Source organism: Culex pipiens, chromosome 1, assembly GCF_016801865.2.
Source record: "Culex pipiens pallens isolate TS chromosome 1, TS_CPP_V2, whole genome shotgun sequence".
NCBI classification, from domain to species: Eukaryota; Metazoa; Arthropoda; class Insecta; order Diptera; family Culicidae; genus Culex; species Culex pipiens.
Genome location: NC_068937.1, coordinates 85928168 through 85944838, shown reverse-complemented (window position 1 = coordinate 85944838; position 16671 = coordinate 85928168). Strand labels below are relative to the sequence as shown.

Below are 16671 nucleotides of genomic sequence, written 5' to 3'. Positions count from 1 at the left end.
GGACCCAATTGTCGATGAACCGAAATATGGTTCGAAAAAGGCTATACGCAAGCATCAGCAATTATGCTTGCGCCAAGTGGTTCTAACTGTGTGTGGGCTCTACAGCCAGGCAGGGTTTGTGTTTTGAAAGACAAAAAATGGTCTTGTTGTGCGAGGTCCGGGCATGGTAATAAAAATGGAAATTAAGTGTGAATGGGTATGTTGGGAATGCAGTGGTGTTCAGACTATTACAGTACCCTCGTGTTTGTTTCCTTTCAACCGTAGTCTAGGTAGTCCAACAATGTTCAGTACAAGTTTGAATCGAAAGCAATTGCTTCAACAGCTGAACGGATCAAACTGTTGCTTCCCTTGCTGAACTAACTATTCTCCTGTTACTAAGGAAACAAAAGGATAAAACATCATGATTTGATGTTCTAACAGGTACGTTCAACTAGCCAGCTGCGAGACCCATCAGCCCGGCCGGGAACCAGTTCATATCTGTCGAGTACAGCATACGGTGTGGTTCACGAAATATCAAATACAGTGAACACAACACTAATGCCATACATATGGACTGACGGGATGGAAGCACGTGGACACCTCCCCCCATGATCGTGTATTATTTATTTTTTTCGTAATAAATCGTAATAAGAAATTAATTAAACACACACACGCACAATTCTAGATGCTCCCGGAAATCATTCCCATCAATGAACCGTAGATGTGAGGAAGGCATCTAAATATGGATTAAGAAGTATCGTTATTTGGGTATGCATACGAAACTAACTTTTATTTCTCATTACTAGTCTCCTCTACAAAACGAACAGCAGTGAACATTCTCAATAATTTCTCAGTGGTGGGTTTATTTAGGACTGTCTCCTTGGCAGAGTAAATCGTTCTCGTAGCTGAATTTGGTGTCTTGAAACAAAATCAAACCACTCGAACTTGAGATGTCGTCCTTTGACTTTTGAAAAGATTGAAGAGGCGCATCCGGGATATCTGACCTGTTTTCCATTATTTACCCATGGAATCGGACCTCTTCATTACCGGCACCATCGTCGTAAAAGACAGCAACTGCCTTAAAAAACTCCGATGGCACGGCCACATCGTTATCCCCCAAGACTATGTACTCCACCTTTCGCTGTCCGGGTGGTCCTTTCGGAGTAAAAGCAGGGCCATGTTCGCCATTGAGAATGTCTGGTCTTTGGCCCGCTGACTGCTGGGGTGGTTCCCAGCATTGGCGATGTGTCCTCGTTCCCAGTTTGTGTACCGGTAATCCCAGCTTGAAGAACGGAACAACGAATGTACATATAGTCGTTCCTGGGCCTTTTTCGCCTCAATGTCGACGAACAGCCCAATGCTCAGCAACACAGCTTCAACTGCCATCGAGCTGAGCGTTTTTGATTTGTATTCCATTTCGACACGTGTCGTGGCATCCACCGTTTAGGCCTCGGCGTCGAGGAACTTGGGCGGGCGTCTGGCCTGTGCGATGTGGCGTTACCGGTATCGGCGGCTGGTCTGCTGGATTGGGTGAGATAATCGACTCCTCCCAGATCTCAACGGATGGCGTTGTCGGCTGCGGTGACTGCGGCTCGTTCCCATTCAATGGCAATTGGACTCTATCGGGCAATAATTATTCATTACGTCAGACGCCGAAAGCGTCGCTCCAGACTTGCCTCGGTTCAACGGATCTAAAAAGTGTGAAAATCCGGCATCGTAACCAATATAGTTGAGGTTTGGATTGGCAACGTTGGTGATTGGCACAGCCGGTGTCGTTTTGTGCGAATGCTTGTCCATTAGCTTGAACAGATGCCTCACGGACAAGTTAGCGGGCCCTTTTGCACCTGCTGGTGTGCTGGTGGTCAGTCTGTGGTCTTCAATGGTATATTTCTATTCGCTTGTGGATGTGTCTGATGTGCTAGCTTGGCAGGTGGGCACAAGATTGCCAGCCGATGCGGCCATGTTGGATGGCCCCGCTGCATCCTGCGGTCTTTGACTGCCAGCGTTCGTCTTGTGGGCTAGTTTGATCTGGGCGCGAGGACGGGTGAGTGGTGTTTTGTAGGCTGTTGAAAAACGCATCAATTTTGCCCCAAATTTGTGTGGTGTGGTTGCGAAAGTAAAACTTACCGTTCCTCGTGATGTGGCCCTCATCGGACTGAATCGGCGACGGGGAGAATGCAACATGATGACCGCCTAGCCGGGGATGTATGTCCGTCGACGTAGAATGCACTTTTGTTGCTGAAAAATTGACAATATTAGGTTTTACTGCGTGACAGTCACATTTTTACTGACACGTGCAAAAAAATGTAAACAGTGCAGCCAATCTGTCAAATTTGTAACCAAAAAAACCGAGTCAATCAGCAATTTAATGGTAATCTTGTATGCTCAAAAAACTAGCCACACGTGTGTGTGTGTGTGTGTGTGTGTGTGTGATTAAATACAGTATTTGTTCGGTAACTGGGCTGAGAACGTAGCCCAGTCACCGAATGCTGCTCGCTAACTGGGCTGAACAAAAAATTACGAGGGGACCACCAATGCATAATGTTTTCCTGATGAAATATTATAATAAACGTTACTCAAATTTATTTACAATGCTTAATTTTCATATTTCTTCAATTCTGACTTGAAATCGAATAAATATTTGAAAAAAAAATTGTATTTATTGAAAATGATTTTTGCATCCACCCCTCGGTCATTTCGGTTTGTTTTGGTTTTTTGACGTTTGTCTGCTTTTTAACTGGGCTACGGCCCAGTTAAACAGCGCCCAGTTACCGAACAACTACTGTAGTCTTTATTTTTGAAAATCCAACTCCAACTTACAAACCAACCGCTTGATAATGCCAGCCTTCGCTTTTTTCGACGGCGGGGACAAAGGCGCTAAGCCGCTTTTGTTCAGGAGCAGGTTTGGCCTGTCATGTGGGGTCGACGCTGGTGCAGGTGGGGGTGACGCTGCTGGAGAGATTGTGTCACGTTCCCCAGAATGTACCGTTCCCCAGAATTATTTATTGTGTTGATTATTATTTCAAAAATGTCCAAAATTTCCAAAATATTACATTTTCTAAAATTTTCTAATTTTCAAAAAACAAAAAAAAATCATATTGTTACTTTGTCCAATTTTTATATTTTCTTAGGCCTTTGCATCAATTCCTAATATTTTTCGAGAAAGAAACTTTTCTGGGGAATGGTTTTCTGGGGAGCGTGACACAATCTGCTGGAGGACGGTGCGGACGAGTTTGAATTTCAATCCCGTGCCTTCTCTTCAAATGATATTTGCATCCTCTATACGCTCGACCCTTTGGGTAGCGATAGCGGTAAGTCGGTTGACTCGGACACCTTGTACACCGGAGGTGTGTTTTGTTTTTCATCCAGAACAAACGATTACAAACGTTGAAAACCAACAAATCTTATGGCGGAACGAAAATGACAGTAGGCGGAAAGCGATATTTTGACAGCGGGCAATGTGTCAGGGCAAAGCGACTGCAGCGCCACAAACGGATTGCCACAACTAAAAAAAACCGTTGCAATGATTTACACAAGGGAAGAATCGAGCCCAAACGTCTGTTGTCTGTGATTGAAACGTCAAAAGACTTAGCGCGTTTGTTTTTTTGATGGCGCCTGCTAATTATTTACATGTTTCGGGATTATTTTTCAAGTGAGTGACTAACTAATGGGCAAAAGAACATGTTGCCGGTAGTTGGAAGCAATTTTATATCTTAAGCGCTTTGGAATCATTAGCTGGCGACTTTCGTTAAGCAGTTAACCTCTGATCTTGCGTGTGGATGTGTATGCCACCAAAATGATGAGAAATGGTCTCGCAAAATAGAAATTATGTTCAAAAGTGCATTAAAATTGATTTTTTTGGCCAGTAAATGGCATAAATTTACGTGCTTACTCGAGGCGGTACTGTTGCTGGTAAGTTTATAGCCTAAATAGTATTTTTGGAGCTTTAATCGAGCATCAAACTCTCCATATGACGAAGATAGGTGTTTGATTAGAAATGGTATATTTCCCCTACATTTCCTGAGCGATCTGTCATTGTTCCCTGAGGCATCAGGTTCAATATTTGAACGATGAACCCATCAATAAAGAAAAATAGGGGAACTATACCCTTTCTCAGCCTATTTCTATTATCGGCCTATCAGCACTTTGAACATGAATTAAAGCTTTCATAAAGTGTTTTTGACTGTTCCAAAGTAATAAATAGCTCAAATAAAAGTGAGCAAGCAACTCTACATTGTTGAAACATCTGAAAATGTTGATTTAATAGCGCAAACGGCAAAAGTGATGAGAATTGGTCGAACGGCCTAGTGTGATTAGAATGGGTATATTTCCCCTACAAATTGTACAATTTAGGTAAAATGTTTAGACAACGCTTTCCTGTACATCCAAACAAAGAAATATTGGTGTTCTTGTTGCCTTGATCGTGTATTTTTTTTTTTTCGTAATAAATCATAATGAGAAATTAATTAAACAAACACACGCACAATTCTAGTTGCTTCCAGAAATCATTCCCATCAATGAGCTATTTTTGTTTAAACTCTTCAGTCTGTATTTAAAATAAACTTAAATCTGCAGTCGTAGTTACAGAGCTCTACGGAATCAACCAAATCTCCATACGTTCTCTGAAAGTAGATCTAAGCATAGCTTCGCTAAGCTTATGGTACGTTCGTTTGAGGGCTAGTTCCGCACTGAGTGCCGCACTCAGAGCTGTCAAAGTGTTTTTTTGAAGAAACTCGCACGAGTTCGGCACGAGTTTCACCGCCATCTTGGAACTGAAAGTGCGAGTGCCGCACTCGATTATTTTCTAGTTTCGTGCGAGTTTCTCGCACACCAACAAACGATGTTTGTAAACATCGAAATCAGCTGTTCATTCAAAACAAGATGATTTGGTTGAAGTTTTCGATTCCTTCGCATGGAGGAATGATTCGCATGGAGAAACTTCGCGATTGGTGGACAAATCGGAAAATATTTATATTTGGGTAAGTTTTACAATACAGCACACAAATTCGGAGTTGTTTAATCATTTTCATTATTACTTTCAGGTGGCTAAGCCCATCGTTCGAGGCGGAAACCATCCCGTAGAAGCAAGTTCTGCCGATGTACGTCAAGAAGGAGTACAAGCGATGCCGTTTTGGGGAATGATTTCATCCGGACGGACGACGACCGGTCAAGATTCGCAAGAAGGGCAGGTAGGCACTCGGTCGTTCCAAAAGTCAACGGTACAAGGGCATCATCAAGCCTACCAACTCTTCGAACCGGAAGGAATGCCTGAGTGGATGATCCTGCAGGGACACCCTCCGAACTGGAACCTGGAGAGCATGTTGATGCTGGACCAAAAACCGGCACGGACTGCCGCTGACTTTAGATGCTGGTACCAACCTGGCACACTCCAACCTGGAACCTGATGGCGAACATGCTGATGAGCTGGCCGGGTGCGGAGCTACGACGCACTCAAGACAGGATCAAAGGATAATTACGGACGTTCTCGGCGATTTTAACGAACAGGTGAACCAATAAAACCAAAGAAAGTGTAACATTTTGTGTATTTTGTGAAATGTATTGTGTGATATTAGATCAGTAAAAAAATGAAGAAAATAAAATATTCTACTAGCTACTTGAAATACTTTGCGCTAATAAAGTCGCCTTTCCCGCCGTGGACACAGTCGGGATGAACCAGCCAATTATGGTCCCGGGACAAAGCTGTAGGATGAACGAAATGAACTTGTCTTAACTCGATTGAGCGAAGTATTCAAGTCCGTCTACTGTAGTATTTAATGGCAAAACCAAACCTATAATTATAGAATTTGAGCGAGAAAGCCTAAAATTCAAAACACTAAAAGATGTCCACTCAAAAATTCCAATAAATTCCATAAATTTACAAAAATCCAAACATTTAAAAAGACCAAGAATTAAAAAAAGCACAAAATTCCAACATTATCCAGAAATTCCAAAAAGGCAAAAAAATAAAATTTGCAAAATCAAAAAAATCCAACATTCCTGAAATTCCTTAACCTCTTAAAAGTAAAAAATGTAAAAAAACTACAAAAGCTTTAAATAAAATTTGAGCCAGCCTTATATACTCTTAACATTCTAAAAAATCCATAAAACATATAATTTTAAAATTCCCAAAATTCTTATGATTCGTTAACTGATATAATTAAAAAAATCTAGAAATTTCAATACAACACGAATTCCAAAAGTTGTTTAACATTTCTTAAATGAAACCATTAAAATAAATTCAAAAAAATATTATTTTTAAATTCTTAAAATATCTATAATTTCTTTATCTCTTGAAACCACGCTTGAAACCCAATGAAAAAAAAAAAAACAAAAAATATCTAATTTTTATTAAATTCCTCAATTTCTGAATGTAACAAAATTTTCTAAAATTCTTTAAACAGAAAGTGGGAAATTAAAAAAATAAGTTACCCAAATTCCCAATACTTCCGATAATCCTAAATTAAGAAACAAACAAAATTCTCAATTTACTTAAATTAAATAAATTTCTAAAGATTAAAACAATCAAGAAATTTCAAAAGTTCTAAGATTTCAGAATTTCCTGATTTTTTTAATTCCGCAAATTTCCTAAAATTCTCTAAGTTTTTTATATTCCTTGAAATCCTGAAATTTCTAAAATCTCTGAAATTCCTTAACTATAACAATTCCTAAATTTTTTTAATTTAAAATATTTAAAACTTTAAAAACTTTTTTGGATTTTTCTAAAATTAAAGAAATTTATGGCATTCCCAAAAACAAATTTCTGTTAGAAATTAATGGTTTTATTTTGTTTTATGGAGTTTTAAAAGTTTTTATAATTTAGGAGTTTTTAAAATATTCTAGAATGTAAGAATTTACAAATATCTGAAATTTTAGTATTTAGAAAAAAAATCAGGAATGTAAGGAAATTAAGAGTTGTAAGCGAGGTTTTAAGAATTATAGGAATTGATGGAAATTCAGGGATTTTAGAATATTCAGGAATTCAAGTAAGGACAGATTTGCTTTGTAATTTCAGAATTTTCAAACTTCTAGATTTTGAAATTTGAAGTTTTTTGAAAATTTTAACAATTTTAAGAGATTTTAGAATTTGAAAATTTTAAAAAATTCTTGTTTTTTTTATCTATTATGGACTTTTAGAGTTTTTTTTAATTTGTCTGAAATCTTAAAAAAAATCCTATTTTTTATAATCCAAAAAATCCTAAAATTTCTAAATCTTATAAAATTCCAAAAAAATAAAAAAAAATAATTTAAAGATTCGAGATTTTTTTATATTCTTCATAACTAATCCTTAAATTTCTAAATTTTCTATAATTCCTAAAATCTATAAATTTTCTGAAACTACTTAAATTCCAAACAGTGAAAAAAAAAACATATTTTTCTATGATTTTATTTATTTTTTATTGTCCCGCCCGTGTGGATCAATCGGACCGCGCACTGGACTCACAATCCAGAGGTTGCTGGTTCGAATCCCGCGGCGGGTGCTCTAAAATTCTTTGTGTAAATATGGGTATTCGGCGCCGTCGCTCCGTGCCATACTTTCATACACTTAGGAGCCCAGGGCGGCGAAGTCCTTGTAGATAAAAAGGAAGACACTAGTGGTTGGTACTAGCAATGGTGGCCGACAGCTATGAAGTCAACTTCGTTTTTTTTATTTATTTTTTAATTCAAAAATATTTAAATTGTTTGATAAACTTTGAAATTTTTGAAAATTCCACAAAAAGTTAGGAATTTTGGGAATTTAAGGTATTTTTGGAATTGATGTATTTTAGGAGTTTGGAATTTAGGAGTGGAAATGAAAAAACAAATTCAGTTATTTATAGAGTTTTAGGAATTCCAATGATCTAAGGATTAAAAGAATTTTAGTAATTGCTGAAATTTAAAAAAAACCAGAAACTTTTATAATGTTTAAAATATAAGAATGAAAAAATGATTTTCATAAATCTTAAGTTTCTTAAAACTTTGGAAGTTTTAGAAATTTCTGGGTATTTGTTTGGCATTGAAGATATTTTGGGAATTCAAGAGAAATTTTTGAAATTTCAGAATTATTTTTTTTATAATGGAATTTTAGAAATTTTAGTTTTTATTGGAATTATAAGTGTTTTTGGAATTGTGAAGATTTTGTTACAATTGGAGGAATTCCTGAAATTTAGGAATTTTTAAATTTCTGAAAATTAGAAATTTTAGTAATCCGAGTTTTTGGTATTTTAGATATTTTAGGAATGAAAAAAAAGAAAATTCAAGATATTTAAAAAAAATCGGAATTTCAGTGATTTCAGAAATATTTATCCATGATTTTTTGAAATTCATGTTAGCATTTCTAGGTATTTTGTTTTTTTTATCGATGTTTTGAAATTATTACAGTTTAAGAAACTATAACATTTTTTGAATTCTACAATTTTGTAAAATTTCTGGTTTGTTTAAAATTGTAAGAGTTCTTAGATTTTTTTAAGTTTAAAAATAATTTAGAATTTTTGGAATTGAAGGTTTTTTATTTCAATTTTGAATTTATTTGCCCTCTTTTGGATAGCATTGAAGGTTTGTTGAACTTTAACCATATGGGTCTTTCGCTCCCGTAGCGCTATTTAAACTTGTTGGCAATTATCTAATCCAACAATTTCATTAAATAATTATGAAAGTTTAACATTACGTCTTAAATTTATTAGTTTATTTCATAAATGAAAATATTTTATAAACAATTATATTTGAAAATTTATTACTATTTAAATATTTACCTGTTATGTATTAAAAAAAGCTTGATCAAAAACTTCTTCCATATTGAACAAAAAACTTACATTTTTTTCCAGTAAGTGAAATCAACTTGGAAGTCAGTTTGGTAAAAAAATTTGAATATTTATGAAAGCACTTGTGAAATGTTGGTAACATGTAATCAGGATTTTTGATAGTAATATATTTTACTATTAATTTCTTCTCCTAATGTTGAAATGCAGTAAGTGCAGTAGTGCCAAAGTCTTGGATCATCCGGGCAGATTGATGGTCTGTTTTGAGAGAGTGGTTTGATGGTGCGTCGTTGCCGACCCGGTACACCGTCAGATACACGTTGTTGCGTTAGAGTTAAGAGCGAGGTTAAGAGGTTCTGTTGGTAAGAGATTCTTCCGCACGATGACATGGTTCCCGCAACGAGCAGCCACCAACAATCGCCTCCGCTTGTGATCCATACCGACTTGGTAGGTTGACCGTTATCGACTCCGGCGAAAACGAACGTTTGCCACTGAAGAAGAAATCGTTGTTTTCAGAACCAACGGCGCCGGATCCATGGCCAAGATTTTGTAGAACGGTGAATGGCCTACTCCGACCTAGCCTGAGTTAAAGAAATGCACAATTTTAATCGGATGAAAATATTATTGCTTTTGATACTTACCGTTAAATTCGCAACGATTCAATTTATACTGACGTTTTAAAACCAAAACAAAACACCACGCACGCACACAAGCGTAAAAACTGAGAGCAAAACTGAACCGTTCGTTTGAACCAAAACTCGCACTCGACGAGTGCGGCACTCAGTGCCGCACCGGCTCTTCAAACGAACGTACCATTAGATACAAAAATGCGACCTTCAACAATAAACCTATTAAGTAAAAACATGTAAATAATTGAAAAACAAAAAAAAACCTAAAACTTTTTGCAACAAACGGAAATATTCCCGTAAAATGGCAACATAGTGCGCATTAGCTAAGTCAGATAAATTCGTCGATTGTTTTGGTTTAGCCAGGACAAATGTGACCGATTAGTTTGAGAGGCCCCAGCAGCCTCTTGAACTGACCGGTCATTTTGCATCCCTTCATCGTGGATACATCGACGAATTCATCCAATTCACCCACTTCTATTCCGAGCTCAACTGTCAAATTTCGAGCGCGATTTGTTTTTTTTTCAACACTCGCCCAAGGTGAACGATTAAATGAGGTGTCGCAAGAAAAAGTGACACATCAAGGAGAATTTACTCATTTGTTGAACATTATTCGATTAACACAAAAATAAGTACACATTAAGGATCGTCTTAAATAAATATCTCGCTATCTTTTACAAAACGTTCCATCAAGAAATTAAAACATGGAGTTAAACTTTCTGTTAAGCAGCTGTGAAGTTTACCATGACAATTACGAAAGTTTAACTCCATGTTACCAGCTCACATCTCTCTTTTTAATTTTTCGACCGAGAAATAAAAAAAAAAGAGATATTGAAGTTTTGCAGCGCGACTGTGTGTTTGCCTAAAATCCAGAGTTCGGAACACCACTCACACTCACAAATCGAGTAGGCTTCCTCACATCACAGGAAACACTCGATCAGATCCCGTTTGACAGCTCAACGTGGTGGATGCGTTTTTCCACTGTTGTTGCTGCGCGAAAAGTGCTTGTGGATGGAGGTGGAAGATTCCTCCGACGACGATTTTCTTCCCGTTGTCGGAACGCGGGAGCGGAAGAAGGCAAGTCCGTGCTTGCCATTTCATTAGGGCACATAACTTTTTTAGACAAGAGTGTGTCCCTTTCACACCTTATGTAAACTGTCATTCGAGTGAAAGGGATACACTATTGTTTACAAAAGTTATGTGCCCTTTTGAAATGTTAAGCTCCAAGTGACGACGGAGCCGACGTCGTTAATGGCAACGAGGAACAGCTCCTCAACAACAACAAGTTCAGCCCGCTGGTGGAGAACAACAACAATAACAAAGGTAACCCAGCCGGGAAAGGAAACGTCCCACCGGTTCCAGTGGCCAAGAATCGCCTCCTCTGGTGGTAAATAATACGAGCTACGCCAAGCTGAGGAGTGTAATGTCGCCGTGCACAACCAAGCCAAGTTACAAGCTGACTCCGTTTGGGATCAAATTGCTGTGTATCTCCGAGGAGCGTTTCGAAACCGCGCGGTCCCACTTGATTGCGAACAAAGTGGAGTTCTGTACCCACGAGAAACGAAGCGAGCGGCAACTCCGCGTCGTCATCAGGGGACTTCCACCGGCTTCACCTGAATTCGTCAAGAAAAAACTCAAGGAATCGCACAACCTGGATGCTGTGGAGGTGCATGCCATCAAGAGAAAAGCAGAGTTCATTTTTTTAAAGCATTTTTTTTTTCGTAATGAATCATAATGGGAAATTGTTTAAACAAACACACGCACAATTCTAGTTGCTTCCGGAAATCATTCCCATCAATGAGCTATTTTTGTTTAAACTCTTCAGTCTGTACTCTTTGATTCGCTTGCGCCACTCAAGCCACTTGCTCACGTCCGGATTGTCCGGGTTGCCTCTGTCCTCCAGCTGCTGGTAGTAAGCCTCGCGGAGAATCTTGAACGCCTGCAGGTTCCGGTAGGGTAGCTGCGTGACCGGATCGTAGTACCGGGCCGGAAGTCGCGTGATGGCACAAATCTGGCTGCGACGTTCCCGTTTCTGTGGCTTGGGGAAGAACGTACCGAACAGGGCGTCGTCCAGATCATTTTCAAACGTGATGAATGTGCGCTCGCAGTGCCCTCTGACGGCCACTTTGGTCGATTTCCGATTGCCGCTCTTTTTGCTTTGCTTTTCCTTGCCGCTACTGGAAAATTAGCATAAGTTATTAATGAACAGACAAATAATTACAATAATAAACCTTTTATCCCTTGATTCATCCATTTCGTCAAGTTCCATTTTGGCCAACGAATCCACACTCGAACCTGCCTGCAATTCTTCCACTAACGGCATTGTTAACGACTGATACTTTATAATGGGACCAGTGAAAACCCGCTTCGTGGGCCGGGTCTTCTTTTTTTCGAGCTCCATTTTCCGGAATTTTTCTGTTACATAAATCCACAATCAACTGACTTTTCCCCACAATTACAAACGATAAAAACTTACCCAACGACTTTAGATTTTCCTTCTCCGTTTCCTCCGCCTCCTCGAGCAGTTCCTCCTGCGTCGGAATGTACTCGTCAATCTTGACCACCTTCGGCTTCCGCTTTTCCGCTTCAACCCGCTGCTTGATCCGAACAAGTGTCGCTGCCGTCTTGGCCGCCGTGGTCTTGCGGAACGATTTCCGGCCGGAATCCTGCACGGTGTACTTGGGCGACTTTTGCCGCTCGGCACGGGGCCGCGCCTCTTTGGGTGCCTTCACCGGTGTTTTCTTCTTCGCCACGGGTTCCTTGTACGCTCGCGTGTTGACGGCCTTCTTTTTGCGCTTGAGAGCGGACTCTTCCTCGCGGTCCGACACGGGTTCGTCATTCTCGTCAATAGAAAAATCCGAGTCCACGATGTCATCATCATCATCATTCTTTTGACTACAATGCAATACAAAAGATAACTAAACTTCCCGCGACAATCAATTTGACCACCATCCATCCTTACATGTAATCCCGATCATCCGCCGTATCGTGAAAACCGCCGTTGTAAGCCGTTTTGTAAAATTCGTCCTCCTCTTCCTCGTCCAGCAGCTTGGCGATCCGGTTTCCGGCATTGGCACGTCGCTCACGGTTCGCTGCCATTGTCACTCGAGCAATATATCACTGCACAATATTCGTAATTTTATTTTATTTAAAGAAAAAAATAATTTGCCTCTTGATTTCGACCGCAAACAAACAAACTTTCGGAAACGTCAAACTTTTTTGTGACACGGAAAAAAATTTCATCGATTATTGCGCGGATGCACGGTGTGAACCGTGTGAACGGAGCTTAACATGACATTATTTTGAAATCGGGGAGCGTTCTTTTATTACGTAGCGTAAAATGAGATTTTTAATCTCCCCGCCAAATTGGGTACTAAAGCCCTATGTCAATTTTTATGTACAACAGTAAAAACACGATTAAAAACCATTTCTGATCACTTTTTTTCATTTTAATGCAAAAAATAATGACAAGATAACATTTTTTCGATGGATCAACTCTGGTCCCCTAGGAACGAGCTGTGAAGTAGGAACTTTTCTGTTAAGAAGGACCGCGAGGTTAATTTTTCAAAATTGGTTTAAAAATCCATTTTAAACTCTTTGTGGTCGTACAAAGGGTCATCACTGACGTCGACACATCGTCAGTGGGGTCATTGTACTCAGAAAAATAAGTTTTATCGCTGTAAACTATAATATCAGCAATCTAAGGTGGGTGCAACAAAGAGCGCATCGATCGATATTGAACTGATTCGCGTTAGAACAAAACCGTCAAATTTTATATATATACAGCAATTCCCCACGAAAACAGCATTCGAAAAAAAAGTTTTTCTGGGGGATCCTTGGCCGAAATAATTAGACCCGTATTTTTTTGTTTGTTTTGTTTTGTTTCGCAAAAACCACTTTTTTCAAAAAATCATATCTCCGCGCCATTTCATCCGATTTTAGCTGACCTAGACGCAAAAGAAATGTGATTAGTTTGGCTATTTGGGAAAAATAGTAAGAAGTTTCGAATATCTAGCTTAACATTTGAAAAGGTCATATGAAAACTTAAAATGCTGTTTGGAAGGTCTCGGGACCAAAGAGCCTATGTCTGAAAATATTTTTATCGGATTCCTCGGATTTCACATGGCCAAAATAATTACACCCGTATTTTTTTGTTTGGCCATTAGGGTTAGAGAGCCTGGAGCTTAATAAGCTCCAGGCTCTCTAATTAGGGTGACCTACGCCGTGTTAGGGTGGTCTGAAAAATTGCCATTTTCGTCATTTTTCGCAAAAACCTCTTTTTCAAAAAATCATATCTCAGCGCCATTTCATCCGATTTTAGCTGTCTTAGACGCAAAAGAAAGGTGATGAGTTTGGCTATTTGGGAAAAATAGCAAGAAGTTTCATAAATTTAGCTTACCATTTGAAAAAGTCGTATGAAAACTTAAAATGGCGTTTTGACCGTGTCTGGACCAAAGAGCCTATGTCTGAAAGTATTTTTATCGGATTCCTCGGATTTCACATAACATATCAAAAAATTGGCGATGTCGAACCGTACGTTCCGGAGTAGAGGGTGACGAGCGGGAATTCCCGGGAAAAAAATCTCGGGAAATCGACCATTTTTGGACCTCTCGATTCCCGGGAAATTCGGTCGAGACTCCCGGGAAATTTTAAACTTAAACTATTGAAGCAAAATTATATAAACTAATCAAGAATTATTTGAAAATTGAAAATTGTTTGGAACATTGGATGTTTAATGTTCGATGTTCAAGTTCGAATAAGCCAGTGTTTCTCTAATCTTTCTATTCATATATTTTTTTTAAATTTTAACTTGTCAAAAATTCCAATAACTATAATCGAGAGAAGACAAAACAAAATTTGGACCCCAAAATTTACCTTAAAACATACTTTGCAGTTACACCCCAGAAATGAAATTTAATGTTTTTTTTTATAAATCCAGTGTTTTTTAAATGTCCTATAAGATATTGGGTTTCATATGTTTATAGGACGTTATAAAAAAACTCTAGAAATATTTTTTTTTTATTTATTATTTCTAAGAGGTTACAACTTTTTCATGATAAGTTCAAATTCCATACCTTTTCTCGAGCATAGCAATGCTTATATATTTTTTTTAATTCTTAGTACCTATGGTAATTTTGCTGTATCAAGGTAATTTCTTTTTTTTTGTGTTAAAGGCCATTTTATGTTTCACATAGAGGTGGGCAAAACCGCTCTTTTTTAGGAGCCGCTCATTTTCGTTCGCTCATTAAAAAGAGCCGCTCTTTTGAACGGTTCTTTCGCTCTTTTTCAGAATATGGATGAAAAGGATATTTTTTTAAGAATGGTATGATTTTTAAAGCTATTTCACATTGGAATTAGCTAGAAAAAAAACTAAAAACGAGAAGATGCCTTTGAAAACCATAGGTCTTGGCGGTCTCTATGTCAACATTTGTACTCGAACCTAAACGTTCGAATAATTGAATGGTATCCAAACTTAAATCTAGGATTTTGGAGAAATTTCTGCTAACTTTAAAATTGTGTTAATTTCCGCCAAAATTGAACTAATGCTGATATTTTATTTAGTGAAAATATTCTGTTAACTCTATTCTTTATTCTGATTTGATCGATAAGTTCTATAAACGCTGAAGTTTATTAGGGCAAGAGGATTTAATTTTTTTTTTCAAAATCTCTAAGCTATTTAGTAGAGTTTTGGTAGTAATTCATAAGTTCAAATTTAACACTACAACTTGTTGGAAATTCAATAAATTTTATTTATAACAAGTTTAAAAAATATTCCATAGTGAGCCGAGACCGGAGTTTAAAAAAGAACCGCGGTTCTTTTTTTGTGAGTCATGGTTCGTTCGCTCTTTTTAATGAATCGGCTCTTTGAGCGGCTCGCTCTTTTTTTGCCCACCTCTAGTTCACATCAACCTCAATATTAATTATATTTTGTAAAAAAAAACTCTGGAGCGGTAATCTTTGTAAAGTTAAGGTTCGCCAATTGTAAACACTCCAGTTTTCCTGATAACTGTAAATATGTATATCTTCAATTAGAATTTAAAGTTGACCTTAAAAATGATGAAAAAAGTTTAAATTGTTGTGTTGAGTCGTTATTTATCATATTGCAAGAATCTCGATACTGTGAAATTATATATTAGCTATGTTTTTACTTCACAAAAATTTAATAAACATTTGAAAAATCACTCAGTGCGAATTATGATTCGTAAACATTTTAAACTATTAAAGTAAACTTTATAGTTCCTCTAAATTATGAGGATACTTAATAGGGTGGGTACGTTTTTCAAAAAGTTCTCGGATCATGTTTTAGTATGGTTCCCCTTGTAGGGTATGCCCATAGGGACTTTCATGCCAAATATCAGCTCATTTGGTTGTAAACTGGCTGCGCGCATCAGGGTTAGAGTTTACATGGGAATTACTATGAGAAATTGGAACTTTTTGTTCAAACGCTCCTACAGGTCTGGGGAAATCACGCGCCAACTTCTGGTATGGTCAGGCCTATGGGGAATGGTCTGGAGAACACTTTTCCCTAAGAGAGCATATGGATTCGTTGCCCTAGACCTGGCGCATCGGCAAACAATCCGATGTCTCCGGAATCAACGGTTTTCTCTCAAAAAGCATCAAATTTTCCTTAGCATGCTATGAAAGCTTGATGAACACCGCGACGCCATACGTCAGGCAGCTAGGGGAAATCTACCCTTTCCAATCAAACACCTATCTTCGTCATATGGAGAGTTTGATGCTCGATTAAAGCTCCAAAAATACTATTTGGGCTATAAACTTACCAGCAACAGCACCGCCTCGAGTAAGCACGCAAATGTATGCCACTTACTGGCCAAAAAGATCACATTTAATGCACTTTTGATCATAATTTGTATTTTGCGAGACCACTTCTCATCATTTTGTTGGCACACACAGTGACACACACGAGAATCTCTCAAACGCTTAATGAATATCGCCAAAATTAACTTTTCACTTTCGCTTACTTTTTCACGGCGCTTAAGATATGAAATTGCTTCCAACTACCGGCAACATGTTCTTTTGATCATTAGTAAGGCACTCACTTGAAGAATAATCCCGAAAAATGTAATAAATTAGCAAGCGCCATCAAAAAAACAAACGCGCCAAGTCGTTTGACGTTTCAATTTTCACTTTGCATTCCAACCGAAGGCTGAAGAAAACCGAGCGAGAGACGAAGGCAAAAAGCACAGCCAGCGATGCCAGGAAACTTTCCCTATAAATGCCACTTTTCGTGAGTGTTCGTTTGAACTGTCAGCGCAAATGGCAACACTCGACAGAGTGTTGGAAGAAAAAAGAACTAAGCCGATATTAGA

General features: G+C 38.2%; 2 protein-coding genes across 3 annotated transcripts; both read right to left on the bottom strand.

The window, feature by feature from the left end:
• Nucleotides 1–734: 734 nt before the first annotated feature.
• Nucleotides 735–9779, bottom strand: LOC120425120 (uncharacterized). Its single transcript, XM_039589528.1, has 3 exons — nucleotides 9758–9779; nucleotides 2107–2217; nucleotides 735–2042 (listed from the first exon to the last, which is right to left on the bottom strand). Exons 1-3 carry the CDS (start codon nucleotides 9777–9779, stop codon nucleotides 1870–1872), a joined length of 306 nt encoding a protein of 101 aa, XP_039445462.1. The 3' UTR covers nucleotides 735–1869.
• An 865-nt stretch (nucleotides 9780–10644) lies between these two features.
• Nucleotides 10645–12559, bottom strand: LOC120425117 (vacuolar protein sorting-associated protein 72 homolog). 2 transcript variants are annotated; one of them, XM_039589526.2, is made up of 4 exons: nucleotides 12303–12559; nucleotides 11817–12235; nucleotides 11572–11755; nucleotides 10645–11514 (listed from the first exon to the last, which is right to left on the bottom strand). In XM_039589526.2, exons 1-4 carry the CDS (start codon nucleotides 12437–12439, stop codon nucleotides 11109–11111), a joined length of 1146 nt encoding a protein of 381 aa, XP_039445460.1. In that variant the 5' UTR covers nucleotides 12440–12559; the 3' UTR covers nucleotides 10645–11108. The 2 variants fall into 2 exon arrangements, with proteins under 2 accessions (XP_039445460.1, XP_039445459.1); XM_039589525.2 differs by having other exon boundaries at nucleotides 10649–11517; nucleotides 12303–12558.
• Between the last annotated feature and the right edge of the window lie 4112 nt (nucleotides 12560–16671).

Bases quoted from the DNA above. Each gene is read 5' to 3' on its own strand.
- LOC120425120 (XM_039589528.1), bottom strand. From the start codon at position 9,779: ATGAAGGGATGCAAAATGACCG. The intron at 2,218-9,757 runs GTCAGTTCAAGA...TCAATTTTTCAG, and splicing joins GAAGGGATGCAAAATGACCG to CAACAAAAGTGCATTCTACG. The intron at 2,043-2,106 runs GTAAGTTTTACT...GTTTTTCAACAG, and splicing joins GGGCCACATCACGAGGAACG to CCTACAAAACACCACTCACC.
- LOC120425117 (XM_039589525.2), bottom strand. From the start codon at position 12,439: ATGGCAGCGAACCGTGAGCGACGTGCCAATGCCGGAAACCGGATCGCC. The intron at 12,236-12,302 runs GTAAGGATGGAT...ATTGCATTGTAG, and splicing joins GCGGATGATCGGGATTACAT to TCAAAAGAATGATGATGATG. The intron at 11,756-11,816 runs GTAAGTTTTTAT...TTTATGTAACAG, and splicing joins GGAAAATCTAAAGTCGTTGG to AAAAATTCCGGAAAATGGAG.